An 18,060-nucleotide genomic window follows, 5' to 3' on the forward strand; every position below is an offset into this window, starting at 1 on the left:
AGTTCCCCAACCCCCAGGCCTGAGCCGGCGTCAGTAATCCCCCCGGAACTCCCAGAGAGAACAGAGGGCTCAGGGGGAGGCAGTTCTTACCTCGGGGAGAACCATGGAGGTAAGAGCCGGGATCTTTTTAATTTTTAATTTTTAATTATCACCGAGGACTGCGCTGGGCAAACCGGGCTCGCGAGCCACATGAGGCTCTTTGGCCCCTGGAGTGTGGCTCTTCCACAAAACACCACAGCCTGGGCAGTCTGTGTTGAGGAAGTGGTGTTAGAAGAAGTTTAAGGTTTTTTTGTTTTGTTTTTAATATATTTTATTGATTTTTTTACAGAGGGGAAGAAGGGAGAGAGAGAGCTAAAAACATCGATAAGAGAATAACGTCGATCAGCTCCCTCCTGCGCACCCCCCACCAGGGATGTGACCGCAACCAAGGTCCATGCCCTTGACCGGAATCGAACCCGGACCCTACAGTCCGCAGGCCGACGCTCTACCGCTGAGCCACACCGGTTTCGGCAAAATATATTCTTTAAAAAAATTAGGCTCTGGCCAAAACTGGTGTGGCTCAGTGGATAGAGCGTCGGCCTGTGGACTGAGGGGTCCGGGGTTTGATTCCGGTCAAGAGCATGTACCTTGGTTGCGGCCACATCCCCGGTGGGGGCTTTGCAGGAGGCAGCTGATGGATGTTTCTCTCTCATTGACGTTTCTAGCTCTCTCTCCCCCTCCCTTCCTCTCTGTAAAAAAAAAAAAAAAAAAAAAAAAATCAATAAAATATTTTTTTTAAATTGGCTCTGAAAAGAAATTTCCATTGTTGTCCCGTTGATATTTGGCTCTGTGGACAAATGAGTTTGCCGACAGTGCCCAAGGATATTTGTCCATTGATTTTTTTAGAGAGAGAGTAGAAAGGGGAGGGAAAGACAGAGATAAATATTGATGTGGGCGGAGCCTGCCACAGAGGTACGTGGCCCCTGACCGGTATCGAACCCGGGGGACCCTATGGTCCGCAGGCCTGCGCTCTGACCACTGAGCCACACTGGCCAGGGCCGAACCGGAGGTCTCAGCCCCAGAAGGTCTTTGTCCCCTGGCTCGGGGCCTGGGCCAGCCCTCGGGAGGGGCTCTGGACGGGCCGGGGGACGGCTGGAAGGATGACAGCCAGAAGCTCAGTCCTGGGCGGGCGGCTGGCAGCCCGCCCCCGTCGGCCCCGAGGCCAGAGGGCACGGCTGCACCCGTGTCTCCTGACCATGGGCCGTACCCGCCTGCCGGCCCAGCCAGCCCCCCTCCTGGGCATCCTCGGTCCCAACACCAGGAAATGTGCTCCGCGCGGCCGGGACCTGGAAACAGACGGCGGTTGCCAGGCGACGGGGAAACAAACTCTCATCTCTGAAGCACTTCATGCAAAAAATGGGAGAAGCCAGCCCCGGCCGGTGTGGCTCAGTGGGTGGAGCGTCGGCCTGTGGACGGAAGGGTCGATTTCAGTCATGGGCACATGCCCGGGTTGCAAGCTCGTGAGGAGGCAGCTGACCGATGATTCTTTCTCATCATTTATGTTTCTTTATATTTATATATATATATATATATATATATATATATATATATATATATATATATTGATTGATTTCAGAGAGGAAGGGAGAAGGAGAGAGGAATAGAAACATTAATGATGAGAGAGAATAATGGATGGGCTGCCTCCTGCACAACCCCATACTGGGGATCAAGGCCCCAACCCAGGCATGTGCCCTTGGCCAGAATCCAACCTGGGACCCTCCAGTCTGGAGGCTGATGCTCTATCCACTGAGCCACACCAGCCATGGTTATCCTTGTTTCTCCCTCTCCCTTCCTCTCTGAAACCAATAAAATATATATTTTTAAAAATACCAGGTGTACTGCTTAATAATGCGGATTTTCCCCAATACATAGAGTCACACACATGCTGATATACATGCGATGTGATGTGTGTGCTGTGTTGCTGTCTCACTCCTTCGATGACCACGTGTTCCGATCGACGGCACACGCCCTGTCTGAGCGGCACTTCCACACGGACGCGGACGTGGACAGTGGGGTCTCTGGATGGTCTGCCCCAAACAAGAACAGTTCTACTGGGACGGTACCCACCAGTGACCTGACAGATGGGGAATGTGTGGCTGGCGATGGACATTGCTTTGTATAAAGCACTTTTGATGTCTCTCTTGAAATTATATCGTGTTTTCTTTGATTACAAAATCCACTTTTTAAAATATATTTTATGCTGAGACCGGTTTGGCACAATGGATAGAGCGTCGGCTTGGGGACCAAAGGGACCCGGGTTCAATTCCGGTCAAGGGCATGTACTTTGGTTGCAGGCATATCCCCAGTAGGGGGTGTGCAAGAGGCAGCTGATCGATGACTCTCTCTCATCGATGTTTCTAGCTCTCTATCTCTCTCCCTTCCTCTCTGTACAAAATCAATAAAATATATTTTTTAAAAATAAAATAAAATAAAAAATAGAAATAAAAAAATAAAATATATTTTATTGTTTTTTTACAGAGAGGAAGGGAGAGGGATAGAGTTAGAAACATCGATGAGAGAGAAACATCGATCAGCTGCCTCCTGCACACCCCCCACTGGGGATGTGCCCTTGACCGGAATCGAACCTGGGACCCCTAAGTCCGCAGGCTGACACTCTATCCACTGAGCCACACCGGTTTTGGCCAAAATCCGCACTTTTACCCGGTTGAGGGATGCGGCTGGCCGGGAGCCTGCCGCTGGCCAGACCGGTTCCTGCAGAGGCTGCAGCTGGTGCCCAGGCCCCGTGCCCTCTGCGTGGTGACTCAGCGGCCACGACAGGAGCTGCGGCACAGGCGACGGCCTCACGAGCCTCACAGGACATCCGAAAGGCACGCAGCCCCCGCGGCCGCCGCTGCCCGCTCCGTCACCGCGGGCCGGGACTTCCCCAGCTCCGGGCGCCGCCCTCCGCCCGGAGAACCTGTTCTCCCTCCGTCCGCGGGCCCGGCACAGGTGTGTCTCCGTGACGCGGCCCTGCCGGCTTCCTCCTCTCAGAGACCGGCTTCCTTCCCCTCCCGGGTCCCCCTGCCGGCTGCCCGGGTCCCGTGTGTGTGTGTGTGTGTGAGCGTGTGTGTGTGAGCATGTGTGTGAGCACATGTGTGTGAGCATGTGTGTGAGAGCATGTGTGTGAGCGTGTGTGTGAGAGCGTGTGTGTGAGCGTGTGTGAGCGTGTGTGTGTGAGCGTGTGTGTGTGTGAGCATGTGTGTGTGTGAGAGCATGTGTGTGTGTGTGAGCGCGTGTGTGTGTGAGCGCGTGTGTGTGTGAGCATGTGTGTGTGAGCATGTGTGAGCGTGTGTGTGAGCGTGTGTGTGTGTGTGTGAGCGTGTGTGTGAGAGCATGTGTGTGTGTGAGTGTGTGTGTGTGAGCATGTGTGTGTGAGCGTGTGTGTGAGCGTGTGTGTGTGTGAGCGTGTGTGTGTGTGTGAGCGTGTGTGTGTGTGAGCATGTGTGTGTGAGAGCATGTGTGTGTGTGTGAGCGTGTGTGTGAGCATGTGTGTGTGAGCATGTGTGAGCGTGTATGTGAGCGTGTGTGTGTGTGTGAGCGTGTGTGTGAGAGCATGTGTGTGTGTGTGTGTGAGCATGTGTGTGTGAGCGTGTGTGTGTGAGCGTGTGTGTGTGTGTGAGCGTGTGTGTGTGTGAGCATGTGTGTGTGTGAGCGTGTGTGTGTGTGAGCGTGTGTGTGTGTGAGCATGTGTGTGTGTGAGCGTGTGTGTGAGCGTGTGTGTGTGAGCATGTGTGAGGGTGTGTGTGTGAGCGTGTGTGTGTGTGTGTGTGTGAGTGAGCGTGTGTGTGACTGAGGCGTACCCACACGTTAGCCATCAGCGCGCCCGCCCGCCGCGGCCGGCGTGGCGGGGCCGGTCGGGTGCCATCCCGTGCCCCCAGGAGGAGCCGCTCGGGTCCCCGGCGGGGCGCACGCTCCCTGGTTCGCAGCCAGGCTCCACCCGTGGGAGCCCGTGGCCGGGCTGGCTGCCCCCACCTTTGTCCTCTTTCCGATTCCCGGCAGAGCCAGGCTGGCACCGGCCCCGGGCCTTCGCTCCGGATGTGGCTCTGCCCGGAGCAGCCGCCCAGGCCGTCTTCCCGGCACACTGGCCTTCGGCGACGCCACCGCCTCTGGGGAGCCCTCCGTGACCACCCGCCCGAGCACCCAGGCCCCCCGCCGAGCCAGTCACCGCCCTCGTCACCGGGCACGGCCTCCGGCACCACGGACAGCCGTGCGGACTCACGCACCCCTCACCGCCGCCTCTGCAACGAGAGGGCGTGACCTCCTGCCGGGCGGGCAGTGCTGGTCCCGGGGCCTCCCCGGTGCCGCCTGTGAGCCCCGGCACAGCCCGGCCCAGCCCGCCGCCGGGGTTTGCAACGCCCGGGCCCTTCCGAACACGTGTGCACGCCGCCAATGCGGTTAACGTGCGTGCCCGGCGGCAGAACAGAGGGCTGGGGGGTGACCTCTGACCCCGTGTTCACGTTAAGACCCTTCCCAATCTCACGAAGGAAGAGGGACACCGTGGACCGGCCGGCGTGCAGGGGTTGAGCGCTGACCTGGGAACCAGCAGATCGCAGGTTCGATTCCCGGTCAGGGCCCGGGCCCGGGTTCTGGGCTGCATCCCCAGGGTGGGGCGTGCGGGAGGCAGCGGATGGAGGGTCATTGGTGTGTCTCTCTCGCCCTCTCTGAAATCAATAACTTTTTTTTTTTTTAAAGGTGGGCTCCGTGGAATATGGTCGTCACACCGGCGAGGCCCACAGCACACCTGCACCCAGGCACGCTCGGGTCTCCGGTGGGCTGGCCTGGGGCAGCCACCACCTGGCTCCTCACAGCCCGGGCCTGGCAGCAGGAGGGGAGGCTCGGAGACGCAGGGAGGAGCTCGGAGACACGCAGCCACGCGGGTGAAGACGGACCAGCCCCCGTGGCTCTGGCTCCACAGACAGAGCGTCAGCCCACGGAGTGAAAGGTCCCGGGTTCGATTCCGGTCAGGGGCATGGGCCTTGCCTGCAGCCTGGATCCCATCCCAGCTCTGGGCGGGGCACGTGTGGGAGGTGGCAGATGGAGGTGCCTCTCTCTTTTTTTTAGTGTATATTTTATTGATTTATTACAGAGAGGTAGGGAGAGTTAGACACATTGATGAGAAATAAACATCAACCAGCTGCCCCCTGCACATCCCCTACTGGAGATGAGCCCGCAACCAGGGTACTTATGGATGTTTCTCTCCCCCTCCCTTCCACTCTCCCTAAAAAAATCAACGGAAAAATACCCTCGGGTGAGGATTAACAAAAATAACCACAGTAAAGGGAGTCTGAGAGGGGAGGGAGTGGGCGGGAGGGGGTGGGTGGGCTGGGCCCCTGAGGGCATGGGTGCTGCAAGGTGAACGGCGATTACATCAGGGTGCTGCGTGGCCTGGGGCGCCCGGGCCGTCCCGGGTGACGCAACCCTGGCCGGCGGCCACTCGCCCTCGGACCAAGCCCCGGGCCGGCCCGAGCCCCAGGTCTACGGGGCGGTCCGGGCTGCTCGGCTGTGGCTGCCCACGCATCCCCCGGGGGCTCCGTGGCTTCTGGAACCTTCACGCCCCTGGTTCCCACAGATTTATTTATCTTTAATTGATTTTATAGAGGAAGGGAAAGGGAGAGGGAGATAGAAGCATTGATGATGAGAATCGCGGATCGGCTGACTCCTGCACGCCCCCCACTGGCGATCGAGCCTGCAACCGGGGCCTGTGCCCTTGACCGGGAATTTAACCCAGGACCCTTCAGTCCACAGGCCGGCGCTCTATCCACTGAGCCGCACTGGCCAGGGCTGGGCTGAAGAGAGTTCACGTCCATGGGCCGCTCGGAGCTAACATCCCGGGTCCTAGCCCAGCGCCCGGGCCGCTCACCACGTCCGGGACGGTCCCGGTGCCCGTCCCCGTGTCCTGGCCCACGGCCACCCCAGAGCCACGTGGTCCTCCGGGAACCGCCTCGGGGTCGGGCGGCCTGTCTGACCCCCAGCGTCTGCCGGGGTCCCCGGCACGGAGACCAGAGCCTCAGTTTCCCCACCGGCAAACGTGTGCCAGCCCGGAGGCCGCCCAGCGACGTGCTCTGTAAACGTGACACCCACACCCACGGGGACACGTGTGTGTGTGTGTGTGTGTGTGTGTGTGTGTGCTCACAGGCCAAGTCACGCCGAGGTCAGCAGCACCTGGGCCTCCCTCCCCGTGGCCTCCCTGGAGTCCTCCCTCTCCGTGCCTGCGTCCCCTGATGTCCTTCCAGGAGGAGTGGGGGCTCAGGGGTCTGCCCCCAGGGCGGGGGGGCCCCCACAGGCCCATGGCTCCTTGGAGCAGAGCCAGCACAGCCGGGGACACAACAGGCTTTGGCTGACGCCCGGCCGGTGTGGCTCCGTGGTGGAGCTTCAGCCGATGAATCAGGTGGTCACGGGTTCGATTCCCGGGCAGGGCGCAGGCCCGGGTTGGGGGCTCCATCCCCGGTGTGGGGCGTGCAGGGGGCAGCCGGCCCATGATGCTCTCTCATCATGGATGTTTCTCTCTCTCCCTCTTCCTTCCTCTCTGACATCAACAAAAATATATTAAAAAAATAAAAAATATATATATATATACACACACACACACACACACACATATGTATGTAAAAAGATGGGGGGTTAGGGTTAGGGGAGCAGAGAATTCTGCCTGCCTTTGGGGTTCCGGGCGGAAACAGCGATCTCGTTGATGACTTGCCCCCCCACCCCGCCCCAGCAGCCACAGGGCGCCTCGGAGACAGAACTGTGCCCGTGTTTGGCTTTAACACAGCTGAGGCCACGCCCAGGGCAACCAGCTCCCCCAGACCTGGTCCCCGGTCCGCTGTCCCCCAGCCTGTGCCCCACCCTCGGGCCCTCCCCCTCGTGCACAGGGCTCCCCCTGCAGCCACAGAGGGCGGGTGGGACCAGGCTAGGGAGGAGATGGGGGTGTGGGCGGGGGCACCCTCCTGAGTGGGGAGGGACCCGAGGGCGGACGGGTGGACACAGGGGCGGGGCCTGGCCTGGAGCCGGCGGCCGTGGTGGCAGCCACGCATCCAAGGTCTGTCTGCCTCTTGCTGCCTGGGCGCCAGGCGGAGGGCGCCCTTGGGTGAGACACGGGACCAGCCCCGGCCTGGCCGGCGTGGCTCGGAGGTGGAGCATCGACCTACTGACCAGGAGGTCAGGGTTCGATTCCCGGTCAGGGCACAGGCCTGGGCTGCGGGCTCCATCCCCAGTGGGGGGCGTGCAGGAGGCAGCTGGTCCATGATTCCCTCTCATCACGGATGGCCCTCTCTCCCCCCCTCCTCACCCATCTGAAATCAATAAAAACATATTAAATAAAATTTTAATAAAGTAGGACCATTCGTGCCCCTCCCTCGGGGCCGGGGTGAAATTCGGTGCTAACTTCCGGGGACCAGGGTGACCTCAAGGCCCTTCAGCATCTGCAGCCCTGAGGGTTTTGGGGGGCTCAGGGAGGGAGGCAGCCACACCCACCGGGCCGCCAGCTCCTGTCCGGCCCCTCCCCTCCTGTGGGACCCCCTTCTCCCTGTTCCTGCTCAGGCGGCCTCCCCGGACCCCAAAACAGCCGGCTTCACACTGTGACCCAGCCCGGACGGTGCCCCCAGATCCACCCCTTACCACCCGTCAGCCTCTGGCTCCTCAGTGACAGCCTCTTCCTAGCGGAACCCCCATGCGCTCCAGGGCTGAGGAGGCGCCTCCCGGCCCAGCTCTCGAACCCTGGCACAAGGCCCCTGCTGTGTGGGCGGCGGGCGGGTTGGCAGCCACGCCCCGGGGCCTCCCCACGCCAGGAGGCCTCCCGTCCCGCACGTCCCACATGCACAGCCACGTCCGCCATCCACGGCCCCTCACGCTGAGCCCGCGGGGCCGTCTGTGGATGGGCGTCGGCCCCCGGGACATGGATCGTCCGGGAAGAAGTGCGGGCAGACGGAGCTGGGGACCCCGAGGGGAGGCTGCGGCCCCGAGCGGAAGCCCCTCGGCCTGAGCGCAGGCGGGCCCGGGGTCCGGGCCTCCAGGTGCCCCCAGGCCCCGCCGAAGGGCATCAGGGCCAGGAAGCAGCGAGGTCACGTTCCTCTGAGGGTGGCACCGCGTCCGGGGGCCCTGGCTCGGGGGCTCTTCGTGTGCCGGAGGCAGGTGGACGGAAGCACCGGGGGTGAGGGGGCTGTGGGGAGGAGGCGAGGGGGTGAAGCTGCTGGGCTCCGGCTCCGGCCGGTCTCCGCTGCCCAGTCCTGCCGGCTGGCAGGGACGGCGACTCCTGGACAGACCCTCCCAGCAGGCAGTGGGGCTGGTGCTCCTGTGTCCACCAGTCCGTGCGGACGGCCAGGGGGGCGTTCCTCCATCCGGGAGGCTGACCTGGGGCTCTGCTTGGGCTGCCGGGCAGGTCCAGGGCCTCCGGCTCCGGGTGCTGGAGGCTGGGCCCCCTCCGGCCCCCGTGGCCCTGGTCCAGGGGCCGTGCCCTCCGCCCCCGGGGCCGTGAGCTCCGCCCTCAGGCCGTGCCCTCCATCCCCGGGGCCGTGCCCTCGGTCCTCGCGGGGCGCTCAGAGCGCGGGGGCCCGGGCGCCGCGCCGCAGGAGGCCCAGCGGGGGCAGCAGCGCGGCGGCCAGCAGCGGGCGGGCGGGCGCGGGCGGGCGGGCGGCCCCGGAGCTGCAGGCGCACACCTGGAAGCCGTCCTCGGCGCGGCTGCGGTCATGCCGGCCGGCCGGGGCGTGGGCCCCCGCCTCGCCCTCCGCGCCCGCGCCCCCGGGGCCGGCCTGCGGGTCCCTGCACGCCAGCCAGTCCCGCGCCGTGGGCCGCGGGTAGCCGGGCGCCGTGGCCGGCTCGCTGTCCGGCACCTTCCAGTAGTCCGCCCCGCGGAAGAAGTAGGCGGCCCCTGCGGGGAGAGGGGCGCTGAGCTCCGCGCTGGGGGGGCGGGGGCGGGGGGACAGCGGGGCGGGGGGCAGCGGGGCGGAGGGACAGCGGGGCGGGGGGACAGCGGGGCGGGGGGACAGCGGGGCGGAGGGGCAGTGGGGCGGGGGGACAGCGGGGCGGGGGGCAGCGGGGCGGGGGGACAGCGAGGCGGAGGGACAGCGGGGCGGGGGGCAGCGGGGCGGGGGACAGCGGGGCGGGGGGACAGCGGGGCAGGGGGGGGGCAGGGGCCGGAGGGACAGCGGGGCAGGGGGGGGGCAGGGGCCGGAGGGACAGCGGGGCGGGGGGCAGGGGCCGGGGGGACAGCGGGGCGGGGGGCAGGGGCCGGGGGGACAGCGGGGCGGAGGGACAGCGGGGCGGGGGGCCAGGGGCCGGGGGGACAGCGGGGCGGGGGGCAGGGGCAGGGCCAGGCCCCTTGGCCCCGGGCGCAGCCTCACAGGCCCCAGGACGCTCCGGGGGCCGCGGGAGGTGGATGAGACGCCCGGTTTTCCAGGGGACCCGGTGCCGCCGGGTCAGGGAGGGGCGATGGGACAGGACAGGCCCCGGCGGCCATGCTGGGGGGTGAGGGCCCCCCAGGCCCCTCCTCTCTGGATCCCGGACACTCCCAGCCTCGCCCCCGCCCGCTCACCGTCAGACCAGCGCATGGCGGCGTCCAGCGTGCGGGGCACGCCCCTCCAGGGCGGGCCGGGGGCCGGGTGGCCCGGGTCCATGCTGCGCGTGAGCTCGTCGAAGCGCCAGAACAGCTGGTCCTTGAAGAAGTAGGTCTTGTCGCTGCGGGCCCAGGAGAGGGCGGCGTCCACGCCGCCGGGCGGCAGGCCGAAGTCGGAGACGGGCCGCGGGAATCCCTCCTCCACCTGCGTGTCCTTGAACACCCAGTATCGGTCCCCTGGGGGGAGCGCGGGGCTCAGCCGCGAAGATGGGGCTCCCCCCTGGCGTCTCCCCGGCACCCGTCCCCGTGACCTCGCCCTCCTGCCCCTCACCCCCCGCAGCACCCCAGCTCACAGTGTTTCCTGAGCACCTGCTAGGGGCCCACACACCACACAGAGGCCAGGCTGGGGGCCTGTCACCCCAAAGCACAGCCGCCTCTGCACACACACACTGCGAGGGACGGAGGCAGGGCCGCAGCCTCCAGCGCCTGCGACAGGCCCGTCCTGCCTTCTCCCCAGGCGGACTGCGCGCTCCCGGAGCAGGGGTGGGGGCGCACCTGCCATCTCAGACCCCTGCATCCTCACCCCTCCCCTGGCGCCAGCAGCATCCTCTCTCCGCACTTGGCCGGACCCTCCCTGCCCCAGGACCTTTGCACGGCTGCTCCCTCATCCCCTGCGGCTGCTCATCCTGCCCCCCCCCTCCGCCCCCAGTTCCTGCAGCGCCCCCCGGGGGGGGGCCCAGAGCAGGTGCTCAGCAAACACTGCCACTGCCCCCCGAGCCAATGGGAGCTCCAGGGAGCGGGGCCTGGTGCCCCCGGGCCAATGGGAGCTCTGGAGGCGGGGCCTCCGGCAGCCCAGGGCCAATGGGAGCTCCAGGGGGCGGGGCCGCGCCAGCTGCCCCAGGCCAATGGGAGCGCTGGGGGCAGGGCCTCCGGCAGCCCCGGGCCAATGGGAGCTCCAGGGGGCGGGGCGGCCGGCGGGCCCACCTCGGAAGAAGACGATCTTGTGGTCGGTGGCGCGCTCGTACACGGCGTCCACGCCGTCCAGCTGGGCGGGCAGCCCCCGCCAGAAGCGGTGCATCTGCGCCGGCTGCGGCGACACCAGGTGCCGGTCCCGGGTCAGCCGCCAGAAGTACCTGCCTGCGGGGAAGCGGCACGGCTGCGGGCTCCGGGGTGCTCCTGGTGGGGGTGCTCCGGGGGGTGGGGGTGCGCCGGGGGTGGGGGTGCGCCGGGGGGTGGGGGGGCTCCTGGTGGGGGTGCTCCGGGGGGTGGGGGTGCTCCCGGGGGCTCCTGGTGGGGGGGCTCCGGGGAGGCTGGGGGGGTACCTTTGAAGAAGAAGGCCTCGCCGCGGATCTGCGCCACCGCGTCGAAGTGGGCGCTGCACCTGTGCGGCACGTCCCTGCTGGGCCTGCGGGCAGAGCGCGCGTGGGCCGCGGCCCCTCCTGGGCGGGGGTGGGGGGTTGGGAGGGCGGCGTCCCTGAGGGAGCCCCACGCCTGCAGCTCTGGGACCCACAACACTTGCACCAAGAGCAGCCCTCCCAGCCCTGGCCGGTGTGGCGCAATGGATAGAGCATCAGCCTGGAGACTGAAAGGTCCTGGGTTCGATTCCGGCCTAGAACACAGGCCTGGGTTATGGGCTTGATCCCCAGTGGGGGGCGTGCAGGAAGCAGCTGGTCCGTGATTCTCTCCCATTATTGATGCTTCTATCCTTCCCTTCCTCTCTGAAATCAATATTTTTTTTTAAAAAGCTGCCGGCCAGTGTTGCTCAGTGGTTGAGCGTCAGCCTGTGAACCAGGAGGTCACAGTTCAATCCCCGGTCAGGGCTCCTGCCGGGTTGTGGGCTCGGTCCCCGGTAGGGGGCGTGCAGGAGGCGGCCGGTCAGTGATTCTCATCATCAATGCCTCGCTCGAGGCTGAGGGCACTGACCGGTGTATTTCTCGGAAGAGCCTGGGGTGCCCAGTCCCTACAGGGTGGGGGCTGTTGCAGGGGAGACGGGCTCACGTACGGGGTGCTGGGCCGGTGGTCAGGGGGCGCCGGCAGGAGGCGAGGGCCCCCGGGCTCCGCGGTGTCTGGCTGTGCTGTGGGGGACACAGACTCCCGCACGCCTGAGGAGACAGAGGCTGCGTGGAACCCAGTGCGCCCGCCTCCCTCGAACCCCAGCCCGCTCCCCCGGGCGGCCCCAGGCCGCTGGGCAGACGGGCCTGCCTGTGCCCCGGAGCCCAGCACCGGCCGGAGCCAACGACGGGTCCCGAGACACAGGTGCCTGGACCCCCGAGACGCCAGCCCTGGGCACAGACCCCGAAGAAGCAGACGGTGCTCCCACAAAAACCCCTACTGGGTGCTCCCGGCGGCGTGGCCCCTGACGCCAAGGCGGGGGCAACCCAGACGTGACAGCAGCAAATGCAGAGAGAGGAAATCATTCTAAAAAGGGACGAAGAACTTCCCTGGCCAGCGTGGCTCAGTGGGTAGAGCGTCGGCCTGCGGACAGAAGGGTCCCGGGTTCGATTCTGGTCAAGGGCATGGACCTTGGTTACGGGCACATCCCCAGTGGGGGGCGTGCAGGAGGCAGCCAGTCCATGGCTCTCTCTCATCATGGATGTCTCTCTCCCTCTTTCTAAATTAAAACATTTCCACGGTAAATTTTACTGCAATAAAATGACCCGGCGCCAGAGGGCAGCGGTGTGGGGAGAGCACGTGGGCGGGCGGGTGGCCTGGAGGGCGCCCAGGGAGTTCACAGCTGGGCCCCCTTCCTTCCGGGCACTTCCCCCGCGTCCCCAGCAGAGGGCGCCTGGTCTCACTGCTCCTCCTCAGCGGTCCCGGCCTCCCGGGCCTCCCCTTCCCCCCCACCCCCCTGTGCCCAGCGGCCCCTCTGCACCCAGGGCCCCAGCTCCGGGCCGTCCCGGGCGCCCCGCCGTCCTCGGGGAGGCACTCACCGTACAGCTGCCAGGCGCGCACCCGGTCCGCGTAGGGGAGCCCGTAGTGCAGCGGGTCGCCCACCGGGCCCTGGTAGTAGGGCTGCATGATGGACTGCGTGGCCGCCACATGGCTCAGCCCGATGGCGTGGCCGAACTCGTGCACCGCCACCGAGAACAGGTCCATGCCGTGGGCATCTGGGGACACGGGGACGGTGAGCCACGGGGGGCGAGCCACGGGGGGCGGAGAGCCACGGGGGATAAGCCACGGGGACGGAGAACCACGGGGGATGAGCCACAGGGGATGAGCCACGGGCCTGGCTGCAGGGACCGGCGTAGGCCTCCCGCCCCCACGGGCAGGACGCCTGTATGGCCTGTGGGGGGGCCTCCACACGGCCTCTCCCCCCTCCCTCACCCGCATCCACGCCTGCGGGCCCCGTAGCCCCCTCCCTCCTGGGAGATGGGACGGGGGGAGGACAAGTGCTCAGCCACCCAGGGGACACGGAGCCCGGCCCACAAACCCGGCCCGGCCGCCCGGTGGGTCCCTGCGGGGGGCGGGGGGGAGGGGGCGGGGCGGGGAGTGAGGTGCCAGAACCGGAACCGCCCAGCTGTTCCCAGAAGCCGACAGCTGTGCCCGGGGCGTGTCTCCATCTCCTCGGGGCGGCCGTGGCTCTGCGCCCCCCCCCCCGGTCTCCCCCCCGTCCCCCCTGCACCCACCCGCGGCCCGGAAGGCCCAGACCCCATGGGGGCGGCCGTGGCTGCTGCACCCTCCAGTCACCCCCCCGCCCCCCCGGACACACACACACCACCCGCGGCCCAGAAGGCCCAGGCTCGTCGGGGGCGGCCGTGGCTCTGCACCCTCCTGGTCCCCCCGCCCCCGCACCCACCCGCAGCCCGGAAGGCCCAGGCCCCGTGGGGGCGGCCGTGGCTCTGCACCCTCCTGGTCCCCCGGCCCCCGCACCCACCCGCAGCCCGGAAGGCCCAGGCCTCCTCGGCGTCGAAGTGGGCGTCGCCGGCGGCCGGGTGCTCCCCGGGCAGGAAGGCGTGGGCCACGGTGCCCCCGGGGCCGTCGAAGGGGTAGGCGTCGTTGTGCTCGGCCGCAGAGAAGTCGATCTGGATGTCGGCCGCGCTGCCCGCCACCTCGTGGAAGTTGAGGGGCGTGATGTCCCCCCAGACCCTGAGGGCGTAGTGCATGAGCGCCCGCACCGTGTCCCGGCCCAGCGGCGAGTCCCGCGGGAACGTGCGGACCCTGGGGGCGGAGCGGGGGTCAGGGCCGGGGTCAGGGCCGGGGTCAGAGCGGGGGTCAGGGCCGGGGTCAGGGCCGGGGTCAGAGCCCGGGGTCAGAGCCGGGGTCAGAGTGGGGGTCAGGGCCGGGGTCAGTGCATGAGCGCCCGCACCGTGTCCCGGCCCAGCGGCGAGTCCCGCGGGAACGTGCGGACCCTGGGGGCGGAGCGGGGGCGGAGCGGGGTCAGAGCGGGGTCAGGGCCGGGGTCAGAGCCCGGGGTCAGAGCCGGGTCAGAGCCCGGGGTCAGAGCCGGGGTCAGGGCCAGGGGTCAGAGCCAGGGTCAGAGCCCGGGATCAGAGCCGGGTCAGAGGGGAGGTCAGAGGGGAGGTCAGAGGGGAGGTCAGAGCAGGGGGCGGGTCACCAGGACAGGCCGTGCCCCCCTGCCCCAGGCTGCAGGCGGCTCCTGGGGTCGCCCTGCCCCGGGGTGGGTGAGGGACCTGCTCGGAATGGGGCGGACGGGGGGTGTGCTCAGAGGCTGAGCCTGGATAGGAACAGGGCAGGGGCGCCGCCCGCACCTCCAGGAGAGGTTCCTCTTGCTCCATGTGGCCGGGGCCGGGGCCTGGCGCCTCCCGCGGGCGGGGCCGGGGCCCGGGAGGTCCGGCAGGGAGCAGCGCGGGGTCCGCATCTGGGCCAGGGTGGGCGCGTCTGCGGGGGAGGGGAGGGTCAGCACCCAGGCCCGGCCCAGCCTGCCCGGCCCCACAGCACCTCGGTGGGGACGGGGTGACTAACGTGGGGCCCGAGGAGGGTCCTCACAAAACCGGAACTGGGCCTGGCCCGCGTGTCTCGGTGCCTGAGCGTCGACCTAGGAACCAGGAGGTCAGGGTTCGATTCCTGGTCAGGGCCCAGGCCAGGACTGGGGGCTCCATCCCCAGTGTGGGGCGTGCAGGAGGCAGGTTCTCTCTCATCATTGTTCTCTCTCATCATTGATGCTTCTCTCTCTCTCTTCCTCCCTTCCTCTCTGAGATCAATAAAAATATATTTTAAAAAGTGGGGTGCTCTCTCACCCCCACCCCCCGATTTCTGGTTCCTCTTGGAAAGCTGGGTGTTCGGGCAGCACCGGCCGGCACCCCACAGGGCAGGGTCAGCACGGAGATTGGGCTGGCCGTCCGGTGTGGAGCGGGTCTGGGGCGGCTGTGCCCACCCCTGGGGGGAGGGGAGGGTGGCGGGGGGCTCCCCTGGGGAAGGGGGGGTGCAGGGAGGAGGGGGTGGGGGGCGCAGGGTGGAGGGAGGAGGGGGGACAGGGAGGAGGGGTGGGGGCGCAGGGAGGAGGGGGTGGGGTCGCAGGGAGGAGGGGGTGTGGCGCAGGTAGGAGGGGGTGGGGCGCAGGGAGGAGGGGGTGGGGCGCAGGGAGGAGGGGGTGGGGTCGCAGGGAGGAGGGGGTGGGGCGCAGGGAGGAGGGGGTGGGGTCGCAGGGAGGAGGGGGTGTGGCGCAGGTAGGAGGGGGTGGGGCGCAGGGAGGAGGGGGTGGGGCGCAGGGAGGAGGGGTGGGGCGCAGGGAGGAGGGGGTGGGGCGCAGGGAGGAGGGGGTGGGGTGCAGGGAGGAGGGGTGGGGAGCCCGGCCCCCCTCGCCCCGCACTCACCGAGGACGCCGGTGGCCTCCAGGCCGGCGAAGCGCTGCATGGCGGCCAGGGCCTGGGCCAGCTCCTCCGGCGTCCGCAGCCGCCCGGCGGCGGGGTCCGCGGGAGGCAGGTACCCGAACCGGCCCAGCCACTCCTGGGGGGGAGAGGAGGGTGGGGCGGGGGCCGCGGGGCCAGCCCGTCCCGCTCCACAGGGGACACCGGGCCCTCAGCTCCGCACACGCCTGCCCCCCGGAGGCCACGGGCCCGGGGCGCCCGCGACAATCACAGGCTGGGCGCTCAGTGGTCAGAGCACCGGCCCTGGGGCGGAAGGGTGGGGGGTTCGATCCCTGTCGAGGACACACACCGAACCCCAGCCTGCAGGGCCCAGGGCGGGCAGGCAGCCCATTGATGGTCTTTCTCTGTCGCCCCGTCCCCTGCACTCTGACAATCACCGGGGAATATCCTCGGGGGAGAAGGAGCAGGAATAAGTAAAACGGATTGAAAAGGGGTGTCCGAGGAGACAGATTCAGGGCCTGGGGGGGCGGGGCGGGCAGGGGGCTGGGCCTGAGGTCTGGGCCGGGCGTCTAACGGCCCCCAGCCTGCCGCTCACCCCGGCCCATCAGGGGGGACGGGGCCGGGTTCTCCCCCCGGAGGCTCCGGGGGGAGGGGAGAGGGGAGGAGGGAGGTCGGTCGGGGGTCACGTCGGCGCAGGGGGCGCCCCCCATCTCCCCACCCCCCCTCCCGGGTCGCCAAGGTGCCCGCACCCCGTCTCCAGGGCAACGGGCCGCGGGGGCGGAGGGGGCGGGAGGGGAACTGAGCCTACAGAGGCCGGAGGGGGGCGCCAGATCTCAGCGCGCGGCTCCCGCCCCGGGTTCGCCTCTGTCCCCGCGGAGCGTCCGTGCCGGCGCCCCACCTCCTCCCGGCGACTCCGGTCCCTTTCGGGGGCGCAGCCGCACCCCAGGCGCCCCGGGGGGGGGCACGGCACCGGTGCCTCCGCGCGGAGACCCGGGCGCCCCACTGTGCGCTCCGGGCCGGCGCTCCCGGCGGGGAGGGGGGGACAGAGGGGGTGCGGGGGGCACAGAGGGGTGCGGGGGGGACAGAGGGGTGCGGGGGGGACAGAGGGGGTGCGGGGGGAAAGATGGGGTGCGGGGGGAAAGATGGGGTGTGGGGGGAAAGATGGGGTGCGGGGGGGATAGAGGGGTGCGGGGGTGGGGGGCTGGGATGAAGCCGCTGCCGGCGTCCTGCCCCCGGCCCCCCGGGCGCACCGGCCTCCCCACCGAGGCGCCCGGCTCGGTCTGGAGGCTCCGGGGGTCCGCGGGGCAGCCGGCCTTCTCCCTCCCCTCCTGGCTGAGTGCACCCACCGGCCCCACCGCACAGATGGGGAAACTGAGGCCCAGAGGCGGCTGCGGGCTGCCTGAGCCCCCCTCCGCCCCCCAAAGCAGCCACAGCCGCCGGGTGGCTCAGTGGTGGGGCATCCACCCAGGAACCAGGCGGCCAGGGCACAGGCCCGGGTTCCGGGCTCCATCCCAGCCGGGGCAGCAGGAGGCAGCCGTCCGTGGTCCTCATTGATGCTTCTCTCCCCTCTTTCCTCTCTGACGTCAATAAGAATAAATTTATGGGGGGGGCAATGTTAAAATATGTACACAGATAATAACTCAATAAAAAAATGTAAAAGGAAAAAAAAGAATAATTTTATAAAATAAAACAAGAGCCAATGACCGCCAAGCCGGCCGGCACCGCTCTGTGCCCGCCCTGCACCCGGTGGGGTGACGGCACCCCACTCCCCGCTGAGGAGCCCGGGGCCTGGGTGCCCATCTGGCTTCCTGGAGGCGACCTCACCAGGGCTCCCCGAGGCGGCCCCGGGGCGACGGCAAAGACGGGGGACGCCCGCCTCCCCCGAGAAGGCACCACCCCAGCACCGGAGCCATGGCATCGCAGACGACGGTCTGGACGCTAACGGTCTGTGCACGGACCGCCTCAGGCTCACCACACCCCGGGGACGCTGGGTGGGGACAGGGCGTGTGCCTGTGGTGGTGCTCGGGGTGCGTGCCCGTGGCGTGTGCTCGGGGTGCGTGTTTGTGGCGTGTGCTCGGGGTGCGTGTTTGTGGCGTGTGCTCGGGGTGCGTGCCCGTGGCGTGTGCTCGGGTGCGTGTTTGTGGCGTGTGCTCGGGGTGCGTGTTTGTGGCGTGTGCTCGGGGTGCGTGTTTGTGGCGTGTGCTCGGGGTGCGTGCCTGTGGCGTGTGCTGGTGCCCGAAGAACCGCTGAGTTCACCCCCGAGGTGGGCACTGCTGCCCCCACTTCACAGAGGAGGAAGCCGAGACTGAGAAGTCGGACTTGCCCACAGTCGCCCGGCCCAGCGGGCCTCAGGCCTGTCCCGTGGCCGCTGCCTCTCCTGGTGCCCGGGGGGACCGGGGGGATGGGGCACAGCGGGCCAGGTGCCCGGGGGCTGGTGCAAGGGCCCTGGGGCAGGACCCGCCTGGGCGCCCGGGAGCGGACAGGGGCCGAGGGCGGGCAGAGGGGGGGCGGGCAGGGGGGGTGCCCAGGAGCAGGTGCCTGTGGGATCCTGTCCACACCCGCCTGCAGAGGGCGGCCCGAGGCCGTCAGCACCACCTTTCACAGGCACAGCCCATCACGCTGGGAGGAACCAGACACTCAGGGAAGCCGAGCACCTCCCGGCCGTGCCTGCAGAGGGCGCTGTGCCCAGAACACTGCGAACCCCAA

The 18,060-nt window shown here is 67.7% G+C and overlaps 1 protein-coding gene across 1 annotated transcript in view; it reads right to left on the minus strand.

Annotated features, from left to right (window-relative positions):
* Positions 1-7,343: 7,343 nt before the first annotated feature.
* The window catches only part of MMP17 (matrix metallopeptidase 17), a 37,762-nt gene continuing 27,045 nt past the window's right edge, over positions 7,344-18,060 (minus strand). Inside the window, exons 2-10 of the mRNA XM_084867431.1 lie at positions 15,361-15,493; positions 14,296-14,425; positions 13,461-13,744; positions 12,517-12,693; positions 11,589-11,688; positions 10,909-10,991; positions 10,571-10,723; positions 9,566-9,823; positions 7,344-8,902 (exon numbers count right to left, since the gene is read on the minus strand). Of these exons, the coding sequence (XP_084723557.1) occupies positions 8,571-8,902; positions 9,566-9,823; positions 10,571-10,723; positions 10,909-10,991; positions 11,589-11,688; positions 12,517-12,693; positions 13,461-13,744; positions 14,296-14,425; positions 15,361-15,493 (1,650 nt within the window). The 3' untranslated portion in view covers positions 7,344-8,570. The remainder of the gene's footprint in view (positions 8,903-9,565; positions 9,824-10,570; positions 10,724-10,908; positions 10,992-11,588; positions 11,689-12,516; positions 12,694-13,460; positions 13,745-14,295; positions 14,426-15,360; positions 15,494-18,060) is intronic.

The sequence above is a fragment of the Pipistrellus hanaki genome, assembly GCF_964339955.1.
Source record: "Pipistrellus hanaki genome assembly, chromosome: 19".
Taxonomy (NCBI): Eukaryota; Metazoa; Chordata; class Mammalia; order Chiroptera; family Vespertilionidae; genus Pipistrellus; species Pipistrellus hanaki.